The sequence below is a fragment of the Micropterus salmoides genome, unplaced genomic scaffold (assembly GCF_014851395.1).
Source record: "Micropterus salmoides isolate LMB-PRFRI ecotype aquatic unplaced genomic scaffold, ASM1485139v1 Ms_hic_scaffold_5, whole genome shotgun sequence".
NCBI lineage: Eukaryota > Metazoa > Chordata > Actinopteri > Centrarchiformes > Centrarchidae > Micropterus > Micropterus salmoides.
In genome coordinates this window covers 23,529,929-23,547,301 of record NW_024044237.1, presented here as the reverse complement: position 1 = coordinate 23,547,301, position 17,373 = coordinate 23,529,929, and the positions used below count along the sequence as shown (strand labels likewise).

General features: G+C 41.0%; 1 protein-coding gene across 1 annotated transcript; it reads left to right on the top strand.

The window, feature by feature from the left end:
• The first annotated feature begins 43 nt into the window (after positions 1 to 43).
• On the top strand, positions 44 to 17,164 carry vimr2 (vimentin-related 2). The gene is made up of 10 exons (XM_038699116.1): positions 44 to 261; positions 667 to 832; positions 1,017 to 1,175; positions 1,371 to 1,490; positions 4,756 to 4,851; positions 7,085 to 7,216; positions 9,094 to 9,225; positions 12,468 to 12,578; positions 12,730 to 12,854; positions 16,180 to 17,164. Exons 1-10 carry the CDS (start codon positions 182 to 184, stop codon positions 16,220 to 16,222), a joined length of 1,164 nt encoding a protein of 387 aa, XP_038555044.1. The 5' UTR covers positions 44 to 181; the 3' UTR covers positions 16,223 to 17,164.
• The last annotated feature ends 209 nt before the right edge of the window (positions 17,165 to 17,373 follow it).

Genomic DNA, 17,373 nt, shown 5'->3' with positions numbered 1-17,373 from the left:
GGTACATGTGAAATTGTTACTGGCTGATGTTCACGCTATATTTACTCCACTCAGTGGCCAGTGAGAGATCCTTCACCTCAGCGCTACATTCTCATTCCCTGTGAATATAAAACCTCCACCTTGGACCTGCTACCACCATTTGCCTGTTGTGTTGTGGCCCACTTTGAACCCATCCAAAGTCATGGCCATGCTTAGAGTTTCTTCTTACCGCAAGCTGTTTGAGGATGATAATTGGAGTCGAAATGGAGGGTTGAGTATGCAGTGTGCAGGGCAATACCGGGCCTCCGTCAGGTCAGTGTGGGTCTCTGGGACGGAGGGCGGCTTCAGAATTTGGGCGGTGATTTTAAGCCATTAAGGTGACGGACTTAAATGTTATTAAAAATATGTCAAATTTAAAATGTTTTTGACATGAAACAAAGTTCATGAATGTGGGTGTAGTGAATCTTAGGGTGTAGGGAATTTACTGTGATTAGAAAGGGCTAAAATGCACTGAAACATTTAAAAATGAGCTTGTTCTGCAATCTTTTGTGTTTCTGCTTCTCCAAATATAGCAAATAAATGTATTACTGTATACTGTATGCATACTTGGTTAAAGTCATTAACTATCCCTGAAGGTGGTTCAAATGATCTCCCCTAGGATCCTTCAAAATTCAGTCCAGTTTTTAGTACTTCCTTTCCTTCTCTCAGGGGTGCGGCTGTTGAGAAGTGTGACTGTGACAAGTTAGATTTTGTGGCTGCCAAGGCGCTGAACAAGGAAGGTCTGAACCGGTTTGTCCAGGACCGCACCATCATTGCTACCCTTAATGACCGCCTGGTCAGGCTTATTGAACTGGTGAGGACAAACACTATTACTTCTCCCAATGATGCCTCAGCACTTTACGTTTACTTATCCTCTGCTGTGGCATTATTGTGTTCTTGGTAAATGAAGCAGTGACTATATATATATATATATATATATAGCACCTACCTGTTCTGACTTTATCACTAGTTAATCTGTCTCTGTTCTCCTTTACAAGGCCCATTGTTTTGAGGAGGAGAATGAGTCTCTTGAATGTCAGATTGTTAAACTAGAAGAGAAGCTGAACAGTCGACAAGTCACCTCCAGCATCACCTCCACTGTGGCTGAGCCTGAATACAGTCTGGATGCAGTGGTGGAAAGACTGCGCAGGGAGAGGGTAGGGTGCTGCTGCTGGGTGTGTCTGCTGCATGTTTCTCTGTGTGTGACATTCCTAAATTAGATTTTCTCATAGACGGTCCATTGGACTTGTCAAGCCATACCATCAGTTTAACCTCGGTTTGCATAGTGACAGACAGGCCTGATCTCTAACCTTGTCAAGGCCCATCAGTGTCTTCACTGCGTCTCCCCGCAGGATGCGATTCTGTGTGACACCGAGGAGCTGCAGAAAGAGCTTGAACTTCTGATGAAAGAGTACGAGAAGGCTGCACAGCAGAGGGTCCTCTCACAGCAGGAACGACAAGATGTAGCTGAGGTAATAGTTGTAAATACAACAGCAACCATACCTGCTGCTTTGTGGAAGCCAGGTCTGTGGCTGGGAATTAGAAACACTGAGGTCAAGAGTCCCACTACCAAAAATGTAAAAATTGTATCATACAGCTTGATTATACAATATTAATAAGTAAACTTAAATAATTTAAGCAAACCATGTATACTGCAGTTACATGTGGTTAGACTTGCCAACTTTATTATTACCACTTATATTAAAGTGATATCCATAAAGGGGTTCTAAATGACATAATTTGACAATTTAAGAAATAAACCATTACACTGCATAAAATAAAAATAACTTTTGAGCCCATTTTTAGGTGAAGTATCCAGTCAGTTGGAGTATATACCAGTATTCTCAGACCAGATACTGACTAACATTTATGACTGTAGATTTGATGGCTTATTGTAAAGTGAGAAGCAAATACTGGTAATTTTTCCACAATACAATAAACATTAACCCTGTAGGTGTAAATCATAGGTGGCACTTTATGGGCCTGGTTGGCTTTGAATTATATATCCCACTGGGTAAATTCCCACATCTTTCAGACTCCACATTCTATTCTATTACAAATTTGATGAATATGATGATTTGAAGATTACCCGGACGAGGTCATCGCTTAGATAAATGATGACAACTGTAAAACTATTAATACTAATAGTAGAAAATCAAGTAATTCATGTTAAATGGAGGCATTTTTGATTACTTATAAAACTTTTATATTTTCTTGTGCTGTACCATACATCGTATCTTTGTTGTGATAATATACCTTTGGCACTAGATGGCAGTGTTGTCTAGCATCTCTCTGCTCCTCCTCCCCTCTGCCTCCTGGTCAATCAGCTGAAACTCGCCACAGCTGCTGCTCCTCTGTATCCCTGCCCAGAGTGAGTTGATCACCAGCAGTCACGCAGTCTCGGCTGGTGGCCTGCTGCAACCTGAGCCACAAAGTTTTCCATACCCCCCCCCCTCAGACACGCAGAGCCCCATCTCTCCCCCCGCCCACCCAAGCCCCGCCAGATGCGAGGGAGGCTTTAATTTCTCCCTTACAGATGTAATGCAGGCTGTGATACGGTGCCGTAATATTCCTGCTGGCTCAGTTCTCTGGTTCTGAATTGGAAGCAGCTGCAGGGTGACAAGATTTTGTGGGAAATCGGCAGGGAGGTAGAAAAAGGAAGAGCAGAGATGCGGAGGAGAGGAGCTAATACTACACAGCTCAACCCACAACTAGCCACAGTTCTCGCAACATAATGGTACACTGACAGTGATGAAACAAAGCACGTTTGGTTTATTTTAAAGTATACTGCTGGCTTTTGTGTTGCGTCTCTCCTGCCTATTCTTGTGCATTTTAAAAGGACTGCTGGTATCTCTTTGATTCATTAATGTCTTGCATCACCAGACCTAGATGTGGCAAAGAGTTCAACAATATTCACCAGCATTAAAATACAAATACAAGGAAGTGGATGTTTCATATGTAGTAGGTGCTGGGAACAGTAAGACAGAAAAGAATATGTTCTTCACGCTCTCTTAGGCAGAAAAGGTTACGTTAAAAGTTTTTATATAGTCAGGCATGTTGATTAAAACGCCTACCAGTTTATTATTAATCAGGGTGGAAATGATAAAAAGATTTGGCATGTTGAGGAAACTTGGATGCCCATGTTTATCAATCAGCTTTTCACTCTGAGCGATGTGGTCCTACACAAATTCGCCATCTTCTGCGAACGTTGGAACAGGTTTGGTTGGTTATTTTACATTTCTGTCTGGGCTTTGTTGGAAAAGGGTGATTTCACGAACATACAAACACCAATCAGGATTTAGCAACATTTGAATCAGAATGTGATGAAAGTTGGTGGATTGTTACTCAGTTTTTTTGACTGTCAACTCCTTTAAAGATAATGTTTTTAAAAATGGATCAAATGACTCTGCTGTTAAGGTGTTTGTTTGCTCATAGCAACAAACTAACAGAGAATTATCACCCAAATCTGCAGTTTCCCCTAAGCTCTATGACCAAAAACAAAACTAAAAGAAGATCAAATACTAAGAAAATCAAATACTAAACATACCTGACATTTGTCAGGTGAACTGAGACATCCTGAGACTCCAAATGAACGATAATGTTGCTCCATAATTGCTTGATCTGTAAAAAAGCAACTGTTTACTAACCGTTTTGCCATATCAAAAAATAGTTATTGCAGGTTTAAAGCTGCTTTGTTCAATACTTTTAATATAAAAGTTACTCAAACAACCCAATGCAATGTGAACGATGTCACTCAGTAACAAACCCAGAGAGAATTATCAAGGATATAATATAAGGAGTGTTTTAGTGGCTTTAAGGTCATTACAGCCTGCAGCTTTAATGTTTTGTTCAGTCTCACCGCTCTCTCTGTGTCATTCTGATAAACCCACTGTACACTATGTACACAGCAACAAACAGACAGACATGGTTAGCGACTAGCTGGTGAACATTGTGGAGCATTTAGATGCTAAAGACACAGATATTTCTCTTGGGAGTTAGTGGAAACAGAGATAAAAAAGAGAAAATCATATTGGATAGAAACACAACTCCAAATTAATGCTAATGTTGCTCTCCTGCATGCTAAACATAGCCAACTGTTCCAATGTGTTTGCAAAAGAAACTTTAAAACAGTAAAATATATCTGTTGTTGTATTTACAGATTGTCCTGATACCCCTTAGTGGCTAGAAAAAGTTGCTCAGAATGTGACTTACAACATGTTTCTTTCCTGATGTTTGGACAATATTTGAACACAGGCAGCCGTAAAAGCATCAGGACCAGACTCATTATGCTTACTGCTGTCCATCAAGGATCCTGCCACCCTCTCAGCAAGGCTCCCCAACTTCACCACCAAACCCTTTCTGCATGTCTCCAAATGTACAGTAATTGCATCCAGCATCAGTTAATCTGGTTCTTTAAAAAGAGTAGATGAGGTGAGAACCCCTGCGGGTGAATGAATTGGTGGATAGGGCTTTTGTGTCTAGTTAGCCTCCTTCTACTCCTCCTCCCCCTTTCTCTGCATTGCGGTGTACTTGCTGTTCAGTGAAACAGGTGGATGTGCTGGTGCTGATGGTTCTTAAAATGCATGTTCAGAGTGGAAACAAAGACCTTTTCTGCTTTTCAACCTGTGGTGTGATTTAGTTCCCAGACTGCAGTGTTCCTCTCGGAGACTTCCAGAAACTAAGTAAAACTTCTGTACTTTCAGCCTTGTTCGCTGTTAACTTGATTTTTTTTTGCAGGAAGTGGATGCCGTGACAGCAGAGTGCTTGGCGCTGAGGGAGCAAGTGGCTATCTATGAGGAGCAGCTGGCCAACATGGAGGCTCAGCACAAGGAGGTGAGGGGAGGGGAGGGGGAGAAAATATATCTGCAGTGTGATGAAACAGGAAAAGTTTATAACCATGAAAATGACTTGAAATGTAACACTTAGGTCAGACAGTAGTGTTTGGAGAAATGCCCAGACCTGTGGTGACAAACACAGCTGTGATGACCCCAGTCACCTTGCCGAAGAGCCAAAAAGTGAAACATATGGGGAGATAACTAAAACATAAAATATGGAATCCAGTTAAATGAGCAACATGTGAAAATTAGGCCTTTGTTCAGTTGTGCTCATTTGAGTCCTCATTCCAGTCTTTTAAAGGAATAGTTTTGGGAAATACACTTATATTTGCTTCCATTCTGTTTCATGAGAAGCTCAACACTACTCTCATGCCTGAATATTAAACATAATGCTCCAGCCAGCAGCTTAGCTGATGTTAAGACGCAAACCACACATGGTACTTGAACTTGAGCAAAAACTTTGCACAAATCCCAGGGCCTTATGAATTTATTTCATAAAATTACAGAGATGAGAGAAAAAGGCTTATAGAATGGAGGAAGATTACATAAGGACCTGGGAAATGGAGGACCATAGATGTGGTCGGTGTGTCTGTTGCTAGCAAGCTTACAGCTAACCTGTGTACAATTTGTATACTGGCTATATTGACAAAACCGCCCAGTGGTTAAATCTGCAAGGTGAAAACTTTCTCTCTGAACATCTTCATATTTAAAAGAAAATTAACATTTGTATGAAAGTGAATAAGCATATTTTCTCAACATGTCAAACTATTGCTTTAAAATAGTCACGTTTCCAATGCACATCATTACTTATATCTCATCCATACACACCCTGTTCTATCCACCTCCTATAATATTCTCCACCTCGCCAGGAGATGACAGACGTGCCCCAGAATCAGATCTCAAGGCTGTAGGCAGAGAAAGGGAGAGAATGAGGCAGCTGAAGCAGGACCAACTCCATCACACTGTGTTTTTCTCTGCAAAGCTGGGCTACCCAGCGTTTAACACACTCCCTCTGGGACACGCTCGATAACCCACAGTCCGGGAAATGCGGCTGAATACCAAATGAAAACAGGAGTTCCCTTTGTTTTATTAACTGTTGTTGTTATCAGCACTCCCATATTCCCCTGATGAATCGGTAGCCATGTCGTTATTTAGGTGGAGGGAAAAAGGAGAAAAATGTTCTGAAGCTCTGTAACAGCTCATTTTCGCTTTAACGGATGTGTTTTTTTTTTGTTTTTTTTCTAAACGGGCTACATATTGGAAGCTGAAGACATACATGTTGAGGTCTTTGATGCATGTTTGAATACATCAAAATGTACTGTGTGTGTTTGTAAGTACATTTACTTAAGCACTGCAGTTTAGTAGATATTTGAGGTACTTGTGTGTTTCATTTTATGCCATTTATACTTCTGCTGCAGTTCAAAGGCAAATAATGCGCTTTTTACTTCACTGCATTTATTTGACAGCTTTAGTTACGGTTTAAGTTACACACTAAGATTTTACATAGAAAACAATAGAAACTAATAATATATGATGCATTGTTATAGATAAAACTACAACAATTAAAACAGTAAAATGTTACTTACACATTAATGCATTATGGTAATGATTTATTAAGGGAATATATAATAGTATAACACTCACGGGGGCCATTTGTCTGCATAACAAGAACTTTTACTTTTAAAATTTTAAACGCACACAATGTAATTTTCTGCCACTATTGGTCTCTCACATCAAAACAATAACAAAAAATGTAGTTTGCTGATGTCGTGAAAGAGCATGGTATCATTGGAGTTGTTGTCTTCACCACCATTGCAGTCAGCTTCTCCCGGTTACAATTCCTTCAGTAGTTCATCATTCAGGAGGTTTTTTACCTGGAGGCGAATTACCTGCAGAGTGCTCCTCCTTTTTACATTTTAATGTAGACACACTTTACGCTTTACCAAAATAAAAGTAGCAATGCTGTACCACACTGTAAAAATACTCTAAAGTAGTACAAAGTAAAAGTACTTATTCTGAATAATGGCCCCTTTTAGTGTTAAATTATGATCTATTATTGATTTGTTATAAGCAGCATTTTAATGATGTAGCTGGTTGAGGTGGAGCTAATTTTAACTACTTTAATTAAATAGTGTTTTGTACTTTGAACAATTACAATGCATCGCATTTCACAGTCGGGCATCTAATATACTTCATCTCTGTGTGTTTGCATGTGTGGTGTGTATGGGCAGGCAGTGGAGACTCTGCTGGAGCCAGCTGAACGGACTACAGGAGCAGTGGCAGCTATTAAATTTGGCAGCCCTGATATGACTCCAGCCTTGGACATAAAGGAGTACTACTGCCAGCTGGCTGAGAGCCTCCAGGTACAACACACTGTAGCATAAAATACATAAACATGTCATGAAGTGTAAGCCTTTCTGTGCCAAATGCTTTACAGTAGCACGCCTGAGTACATCCCTGGAATCACAATCCTATTTCTGGATTCTCATTGAGCTACACATTTACTCAACTACTGTACTTAAATTTTAAAGTTTGTGTACTGTACTTGAGTATATCCATTTTATGTTACTTAACACTTCCAATCCACTGCATTTCAGAGAGAAATTATCTCAACCTACAGATACTAGTTACTTAGGATTTTAAATAATGATAAGCTTATAATAAAATACATTGTTACAAGATTGAACTAGTGTTGCTCAACCTTTTAGATGTACGTTTTACTCAAAGCATGTCACATTTAAGATGTCTATAGTCAGGTTTCCATCAAAATGTAGAGGATTTTTTCCAGAATTTCCTGAACATCAGCAAAAGAAAATGTAAAGGAATGTGCATTTCAGTCATGTTAGTCATGTCAGTTATGTGAAATACGAGGAGTTGAGCGCATTGAGATAAACAATTGTAGCTCCTAATTCTACAGTCATGTGCTATTAAACCATTGCAGAGGAAGAGAAAACAAAAAGATTATGCAATTAATGTTAACACCATGTGATGTGGAGCTGAAGCTTCAGTGGATGTTTATACTTTAAGTGCATTTGTTCCTATTTCTTCTGTAAATTTACTTAAGTTGGATTTTGAATGAAAGACTTTCACTTGAAGTATTTTTAAATTGATGTATTGCTACTTTTATTGAAGTAAAAGGATCAGAGTACTTTTTCCCCTGGCGCTACACACTTTGAGGAAACCAGCTGCCATCCTCATCCTCCTACTGACCACTTGACCCCTCCTGTTTTCACCTTCTCTCTCCCTCTGAAACGTCCCAGTCAGGTCCAGATGTAAATCTCAACTTTCACAAATCACACAGCGATACTCCCACTTGTTTTCTTTGCCTCTTAACACAACACCATGGAAGAACTTGAGAATCAGAGGTGCAGTTCTGGACCGGGACAGAATGCCTTTGTCTACCTGTGTGTGTGTGTGTGTGTGTGTGTGTGTGTGTGTGTGTGTGTGTGTGTGGTGCAAGCGAAGAGGTGCTGCATTGGGGTCAGACTATAGCTCCGGTGGGTCTGACCCCCTCTGGGGCAAGGATGTCTGCCCGGTTCAGAGGTCAGGGCTGTAATCAGACTGCTGGCCGCCTTCCCAGGCTCCTCAGCAGCACTGGAGTGGACGCCCGTGTGTGTGTGTGTGTGTGCGTGCGCGTGCGTCTTTCCTTCATTTGGAGTCAAGGCTGAAGGGTATCCGGCGAATTTATATATTTGTGTGTCTGTCTAGATGCGTAGTGGTACTTGCTTGTTCCCCCAAATCCCATTTATTTACTCTCTCTCCCCTTCCCACTTGGTCTCTTCTCTCGCCAGCTGGACACCGTCCTGTCTGTGTCTGGCCTCTATTTCGAGACGCAATTGTCTCAATGCTGAAATGATTGCTATTGGGTTTGAACAGTAATGTTGATTGCTGGCTGGCTCCCACACACCTGTGCACCCTCGTGTTGCTCGTTTCGGGTACATTTGTTCCATCTAATCACGACTGTGCTGTACACAAGGAGAGGTTTAACCATCAGCCTGTATGAGAGGCTCTGATTGCTCTTTGCTCCCCTGTCAAAGTGCACTTAACTGCCCAAATGAAAGCACTATCCTCCATGGACTTGTGTAGCCTGGGAACCAGACAAGCTCATGTTTAATTGGTCTAGCCATGTCAGGCTAAGTCTTGTGCATTTGCAGACTCAAACTGAAAGGTCAGAGGTTTTTTTTTTTTATATCGACAAACTTTCACAAGTGCACTTATTCGTCATCTTCTGTCTTTGCAGTACGAGTGTGGTGCAGCCTCTTCTGCTGTGGTTCACAGTCATGATGGAAGACAACTGGAAGTGGGAGGAGCTGTAGGGTCAACAGTGAAAGACTTGCCAAAGATAAAGGACATCAGTGAGATGAAGATGCTGGTGAGCAGGCCTCTTTTTTTTTTCTTAAGCATGTTGATTGTTTGATCCTATTCCTGTTGGGAGGCAGGTTCAAAAGTCATACAAGTCGTATGTATAAGTAAGTGTAAAAGAAACAGCCGTGCAAATGTCTCCAAATGATCCTTGCGCACATTTGCATAAGTGCAGCCTTGAAAACATGTTTCAGCCCTTTCAGTTAAGGGAGAGTTTGATGAGAAGACTGATATCACTCCCATGTCTGGACACTAAATATAAAACTACAACCAGTTAGCTTAGCACAAAGACTGGAAACAGGGAGAGAAACGGCTATCCTGGTTTATCCAAATCAGCAGCCTAGTAGCACATTAACTCACTAAATAATATGTTATATGTCATTTGTTTAATCTGTACATACAGTAACTGAAGTGTAAAAATGACAAGTTGTGGTTTTATGAGGGTTCATATGCCTAATTATTTCATGGCCGGTTCAGTCACTTTTTGAAGTTTACTTGTCACAGTACCAAGCTAGCTGTTACCCATTATTTGCAGTCTTTATGCTAAGCTTAAGTTAGCCGGTTGCTGGCGGTTGCTTCAAATTTACTCTACAGACACAAGAGTGGTATTGATCTTCTCATGTAGCTCTTGGCAGGAAAGAAAATAAGCGTAAATTCCAAAATGTCCAACTATTGCTTTAAGAAATAGTCCCTTTGAAAATTTTTCACTGCATGTTATAAGGATTATCCAGAGTTATGGGGACATTGTTTCTTCAAAGACCTGTTGTGGCTGAAATATTTCCCAAAAACAGAATTCTTCTGTCTCTACATCTTTGGAAATTGTCCAAAACTGTTTGCTTACCATTACTGGTAAGTAAGAAAATATGTATTTTGGGGTGAACCGACCCGTTAAGTCTCAAAGTGTGTCACATGTTCCCATAATAATTTCCCACCGAAGAGAAGTCTTACAACCCACAATTGGCTCTGCATCGGCCATCAGCTCCTAAATCAGACATAATGGTGAAAATGAATGGTTTCCCACAGCAGGCAAAGGGAGTGGAGAGCAGCTGAGTGACAGCAGAGCAACAGTGTTGGAGATCCTGCTGACCATAGTGTTTACTCTGTGGACACTTTCAGCGGGGAGATGTGAAGGGCTTGGCTTCAGCTCAGACAGGATTTATTGCCCTCCCGTGTCCTCAGTTATTAAGTACAGTCTTTTAGAGCGCCTGCAGTGTCATAAATGTCTTAAAACTACACACACACACACACACACACACACACACACACACACTGGAGACTTCCTCTCCAAATAAACTTTCACCGGATGTTTCTCATCTTAGCTAGCAGGAAAGTTAGCGTGAAACTGAATGAAATGGACAGACAAGTGAGGCATCAATAAAGAAGTGAACTGGGAAACTCATGTAATATCATCAGGTGGGTCCAGAAAACAGAACCTGCTCCTCTAAGTTCACATTAGTCCCTTTTACATCCATCAGTGGTCAGTCCGCAGCTGACACCAACAAACATGGTGGTTTAGTTCTCATTACTGTGGCTGTGGCTCTACCTCCAGCTCTTTAAATAAACAGGGAGCCTCTGTAACCGCAGCCGAACTCTCCCAGCATCATCTACTTTTCTTGAATATGCAGCACACAATCCCCAGCTCTGCTCAATTCAGCCTGACGGATGGACAGCACGGCCTGATCTGCTCTGTTTCCTCTCTCCCCTGTGATGGATGCCTCGGGTCTGGTTTCTCACTGAGACACAACATGGCCAAACAAACAGATTGCAGTGAAATCAGCCCTGACTCAGAAATGTATATAATAGAGTAGGCACTGATGAGGGTTGTACGCCATTACTCACATACACAGGTGGCCAGACTTCACTTATCATGGTAGGGCGAACGGAGGAGGGTGTGTGTAAGTGACCCGACCAGGTTGGGGAGTCATCGTTAGCCTGTGAGTTGTAACCAGGGTCTTCCTCTGCTCATATGATCTCGCTGAAAGACTAGTGCGACCGACTGGATCCCCATCTGGCTGTGACAGCTAATTGTTGAACTTCTCTGATTGCTGTAATTATTCACGGCAGGACACCACAGCCTTAGACACAGGGAGAGGGATGCTCCTGCATAAGTTTGTGGTAGAAGTAAAGGCAGCATGTTTCATCTGTGTAGGTCGAGTTGATTGGCATCCTTAAGTTTTAGTTAGAGTTAAATTTCTCTTCATTTTTAACACAAATTTAATTATTCACTTCGTCTTTTGGCTCATTGTTTTGGTATTACGGTGCAAGGATTCTGCCCTCATCATCCTGTTTCCAGCAATGCTAGGGAGGTAGCAAAGCTAGCATCTCTGTGAGGCTGTACAGTGGCACAGTGGAGCTTTGAGCAAAATGTATCAAATGACATATCTAGCATTCTGATAATACGTGGGTATAATGTTTACTTCTTGGTTTAGCGCGTTAGTGTGCTTTGACCTAATGTTGGGGATACATTAAAAAACAGAGGATCACAAAAGTTATTTCAGTTTATCCTGAGGTAAATTTGAATGTCAATCCATCTAAGAGTTGTTGAGATATTTCATCTTAAAACCACAAATGTCAACCCCGTGGTGCTAAAAAAAAAATGTCAGGGAATTATCAAAGTCATTAGGATTCACCATCTGGGAATAGTCCATTCAACAGTTGTTGAGATATTTCAGTCTGAACCAAAGTGGTGGCTGACATTGCAAAGCTGCTAGCTTGGCTGAAAAGCTCTATCAACCCACTACCAGCCCAACAGCAGGCTGACATAGTCAGCGACTAGCTGGTGAAGAACGTCAAACATCTGGCTGCTAAAAACCCAGATTTATTTGTCAGTAGTTGGCGAGACCAAAACAGAGGTGAAAGAGTAAATATGAGATTTGTGGTTATCGGGTGCACAGACACACGACTCAAATAAATGCTAATTTTGCTCCTTGTCAGCTGAATATGTACAATAAGCAACTTTTTACTAACACGTTAGCTAACATCAGGAGTTGAATGTTGGATGTCAGATGTTGGGGTTACAATTAACTGTTAATTCAGAAATCTGGTTTAAAGAAAAGGTAGTCGTTAAACACCTAGGTTAATGTCCCTGAATGCCTGCCAACTCCAGGGCTGCTGCTCTTGAACTGACAATGACAGTGAAGGGAACGTCGAGTTATAGTGTGGCATCACCACATTATTACTAACCATAAATTTTAGTTTGTGAGTATATTTTGAATAAAGAACCATTACTGTGTGTTCTCTGTATTTCTGTAGATTTCAGAGCTACAAAAGGAGCTTGCTGAGCTCGAGAAGTGTAACGAGGAGCTGGAGGACGAGGCTGAGAGGAAGAAGGCTGCCTACATGGACGAGATTGCTGAGCTGGAGGTCTGAGAGTGGACTGATTAATGTAATCATAGGCTGTAAAGGACCAGTGGTTTGGATTAATTCTGTCATTTAATCTCAGTCTAATCCCACCACCCTGTCTGTGCGCTTGTGTGTGTGTGTGTGTGTGTGTGTGTGTGTGTGTGATATTTAGTGTACTATAGATGAAATGCGGCACCAGGAGGTCAACTTCCAAGTGCAGATGAAGGATCAGTGTGAAGACTACAAGGAGCTGCTCAGTGAGAAGATGGCCAGAGACATGGAAATTGCTGCCTACAGGTCAGACAGTCTGGTGTCATAAATCTGAGTTGAATAGTGGGTTTTATTGTGGGTTTGTGTAAAACTCCTCTGTATAATCAAATGTTGTGGGCTTCACAAGACAAAACAAATGAACTGTTAAGCTTGCAAACAAGAAATAGACTTCCAAATATTTTCCTTTATTTCCCCCATTAGCTGCAACTAATGCGCTTGCTAGTAATCCTGGAGTTCATGATCACACGCAAAACTGTTAAAATGTAAAAGAAAAAAAATTACTTTACTATTAGACTTAATTAGTACATAACCCGGGACTAATTGCCAATTATAATAATAATAATTACTCATTTAGCTGATGCTTTTATCTAAAGCAACTTACAGTTCCCTACAGTGGGAATCCAACCCGGGTCTCCCACACCAAAGGCATGTATCTTATTCACTGCGACATCCCCACCCAAATCTAAATCTAAGCAGGCTGCATTTAATGTAGATAGAAAGCCGTGTATACATGCACCTACTGTATGTATATAAAATAACTTACTACATCATCCATTCAATATTTATTCCAGCACTCGTTGTACACTTACTTTTGAACTTGTTTACTATTTATAGAAATAGTTGACTATTTGAGAGTATGTATACAGGTAGACATGTTAAATTGTTGTCCAGTGTTGATGGATCTAGATAGATAGATAGATAGATAGATATATACAGCACTCACAGTGGTCATCGTACCTTCACACCTCTCATTCCCCTCTTAAATAAAGCTGCAGGTTGTTATTCTTAAATGAGCTGCCTGCGTTTTTAAAACACACTTTGTCATGTACAGCACTGTACAGTTATACCAGAGAGTGGTCCTGTTACCACTGTTAGCAAGAGTGTCAGTCAGTAGGATGATTTGAACCAGCACTCTGGGGCCAGGATGGACAGCTATGTCTTCTGGAGAACATGGAGGTTTTCATTCCAACAAAAACACTGCTCTAGGTGGTTTCACTGATTAGTTGCCTTCTCCTGATAAAAGCGTCCAAGTCATAAAGTCAAATGCTTTAGTTTGGGATTGCAATTAAAATGTACAGCCTCTGAGCCTTCCCTGACATGTATTGTAGATTCCCATCTCTGCGGTAGGGGGTCAAATGAAAACAGACGTCCCCCGTGGTGCTTAACAAAGTGCCACACATTATTTAAACCTGTCGAGGAGAATGAGCTGTTAGGGGCAAAGCACGTAATGATCCAGGGATGATTTCATTAGATTTGAAATTAACTTGATGCTCTGTTTATGTTTGACATACGTACTGTATAAGTGAATCGTGAAAACGTACAAACGAAGTGCCCACTGTCACAGTCTTTCCTCAACATCAACAAAAAGCTTCTGAAAAAGCATCCCTGTGAATAATACAAGGAGTATTTCCACAGAAGATTCTGTGTGTAAGTCTAATATTTTCAAAGCGTCTCATATATGTCACCTGCATTGTCCATAACAAGATTTTCCTGCAAACAAAGGGCTGACATCATGGGCTGTATGGGGTCACAGGAAACGGTTCCTGAATATGATACAGCTTCCTGTATGTGACCTTGAAGTCGTTTTCCCTCCTTCCACTGAATTTTTTTTTACCATCTGCCATCCTGGTACGTGGAGTGACGCACTTCAGCCATGTCATCCTGTTGCCCCAGACTTCCTTCTGGTCCCTCCATCTTCGAAACTGACTGCATCTGACCCCCAGCGGGCCCTGCTGTGGCCCTGAGCTCAGACCCTCACAGTACCTCATTAGAATGGGCAAAGAGGACCTCACACTGTCAGCGCTGTGTGCTTGGGGCACTGCCATCTCTTCTCCATGCCAGCCTGTTAATGTCAGCCCACCCCTTACTTACACACATTTCCAAATTCGCCAGTTTTATTTCCTTCTCGTTACCCAACAGACTGTCCCAAAGACATAAAAGACACAGGAAAGGCACACAGTCGATGCCAACTTTTCACCTTCCCCCCTTTTTTAAATTTATTGGATGTTTTGTCATCTGTGATTAAAACCAGGAATAAGAAATGAAAATGGTCCTTTTTAGGTGCACATTTTGCCCTGACTGACTGTGCTGCTATAATCAATGTTTTTACATTAACAATGAATCAAATGACACTCCTCAGCTACACAGCATCTTTCAGCTCATTGTTTTGGTTTTCTGGCCCACAGTTTTGGTTCACTCTCACCAGTCTCATCACCAGCATTGCTAGATGCATCAGGCAGCTGTTTTCAGTTAAATAGCTTTAAGTAACCCACTGTGCTGCCCAGCAGCAAACGGCAGACACAACAGTTGGAGACTGTCTGCTGGGCAAAGATATTTCCCTCAGGAATTGGTAGAGACTAAAAACTCACTCATCAGGTGGACACACACACAACTCAAAATGATGTAAAGATGCTCCATGTCTGCAGGATGTGTAAATGTTAGTCACTTTTGTGTTTACAGCTTGTTTCTACTGCCCCCATGTGGCCAAATAAATCTCTTAATGCCGGTTTAAATATACATATAAAACAGCAATTTACTAATATATTGTGATGGAAATGTTTATGATAATGTGAACTAACATTTTGAAAACTGCTGGAGTGAAATATGAATCGCATTGACCAAACAATCTCATCCCAAGGTCAGTTAAGCAGCTGTTCTGAAGCTTTCGATCAAATCACATGTTCTTCATCAGCAGATTGCCAATTATTATGTTTAGTGTTTTTCTTCTAAACACTTTAAGGAGTTCTCGTCAGTGTTGGTTTAAGAGATGAGTTTCAAAGTTTGTTCTTCTTCCACTTTACAATTTCACCTCTAGGCACATGTCCATGTTTATGATCAAAAGCTCCAGAACAGCTTCTAAATGGACTAGAACTGAAATAATAAGCTGATTGACAAAAAATAATTGATGATAAACAAATTATTCATTATATTTCAAGCAAGATGCCAAATATTCCCTGTTCCAGTTTCTCAATTTTAAGTTGTATGTGCTGCTTTTCTTTGTTTTATGTGAAAGTAAACCAGAAATCTTTGGGGTTTTTTGACAGTACTGAAGACACCACTTCTTGGGGGTATTTTTCACAATTTTCCCCAAGTTATATAGACCAAACTTAACCAAACATGATTTATTAAATGATCAATTGAGACCATAACATGCAGATTAATTGAAAATGAAACAGTTGGTTGCGGTCATTAAAATGGACCTTAGGGTGTGATAGTTTTGTCAAATGCTGTTTCCAAAGCCGAAAATGATCTTTGAACTTTCTAGTAGACTACAAGTGATTAGGAGCACTACCTCTGAGTACTTCACCATGGTTACCTGTACCTTGTGTGTTTACCTGTTCCTCTGCTTAAGGTGTCTGGTTAAGGAAGAAGAGGAGAGGCTGTGCAACCTGTGATCTGTGAGACTGGCTGGCTGGATTGTGGCTGTATGCTCCCCCACCAGTTGATTTGAAAATACACAAAAGAGAAACGTCAAAAACCACACCCAAATAAGCACTAGGATGAAGCTTTAGGAACCAACACAGCAATGTAAGCAGATGTAAACTTATCATGGCCGATTAATGGCATCTGGAGGCCTAAGCCGGGCCATTGATAACAGGTCACTGGCAAATGACCCCGGGACTCTAAGAAAGATGGAGCTGTCTAAATTTGGTGGGAGGATGTCAGGTTGTGCGATGAGTGTGTATCCGTTCAGTGTCTGGCAGGGATATTTCCTTAAGTGGGTTTTATCTGTACCAGCTCACTGATATGTTTCATAAATGTTTTGTCCCCTCTTTGTTAAACAAGTCCCACACAAACACACAGATAGAGAGAGACACACACACACACACACACACACACACACACACACACACACACACACACACACACACACACACACACACACACACAACTGCACGGCTCTGTGGAGTCATCCCACCTCGTCCATCACTCAAACTGAGTCTGATTACCAGCTCTTAACCCTTGACCTCTTCACTGTCAGTAAATGTATTGACAGCTCTCCCTTTGGTAACTAAAAGCATCCCACCTTTCGTTTGCTTTTACAGACATGCAATTATGATGTTGTTGGGTTTTTGTTATTTTTACAAATAACTGACAGTAGTGTGCAATGCACTGTTTGCTTTTCAAATGGTTCATGAAGTTGTTTTTCTGCAGCTCTTACAAAGCGAGCACCTGGATCTTTCTACAAGAAAATCCTGTTCCATTCATTATTTCTCCTTTGAAAAGCAATGGTCTAATATTCTGTCGTTTCAAAAATATTCCTCTGTAATCCTTTCCTTATTTTCTACATGACTTTCAAGCTGTCTGTAATAAATCATCTTTGGTTCCTGCTTCTGCACAAGTGTCAGAATGTGCTTTAGATTTAAATTAGATAAAAGTAGTTGCTTGAGAGATCACCTCATACTGTGTGATTTCGTTTGTTTCATGAGAACTGCTTGTGAATTCTTAAGACTTTCCCTGCGCTGTAAAACTATGCAGGGAGTGATTTATGTTCAGCGAACCTTCTTTCATTCATCTTCATGCTTAACGTGAGATTTGAACATTC

Coding starts and splice junctions, on each gene's coding strand:
- vimr2 (XM_038699116.1), top strand. CDS start 182: ATGGCCATGCTTAGAGTTTCTTCTTACCGCAAGCTGTTTGAGGATGAT. Junction 4,852..7,084: donor TGGAGGCTCAGCACAAGGAG/GTGAGGGGAGGG, acceptor GTGTATGGGCAG/GCAGTGGAGACTCTGCTGGA. Junction 12,855..16,179: donor ATGGAAATTGCTGCCTACAG/GTCAGACAGTCT, acceptor CCTCTGCTTAAG/GTGTCTGGTTAAGGAAGAAG.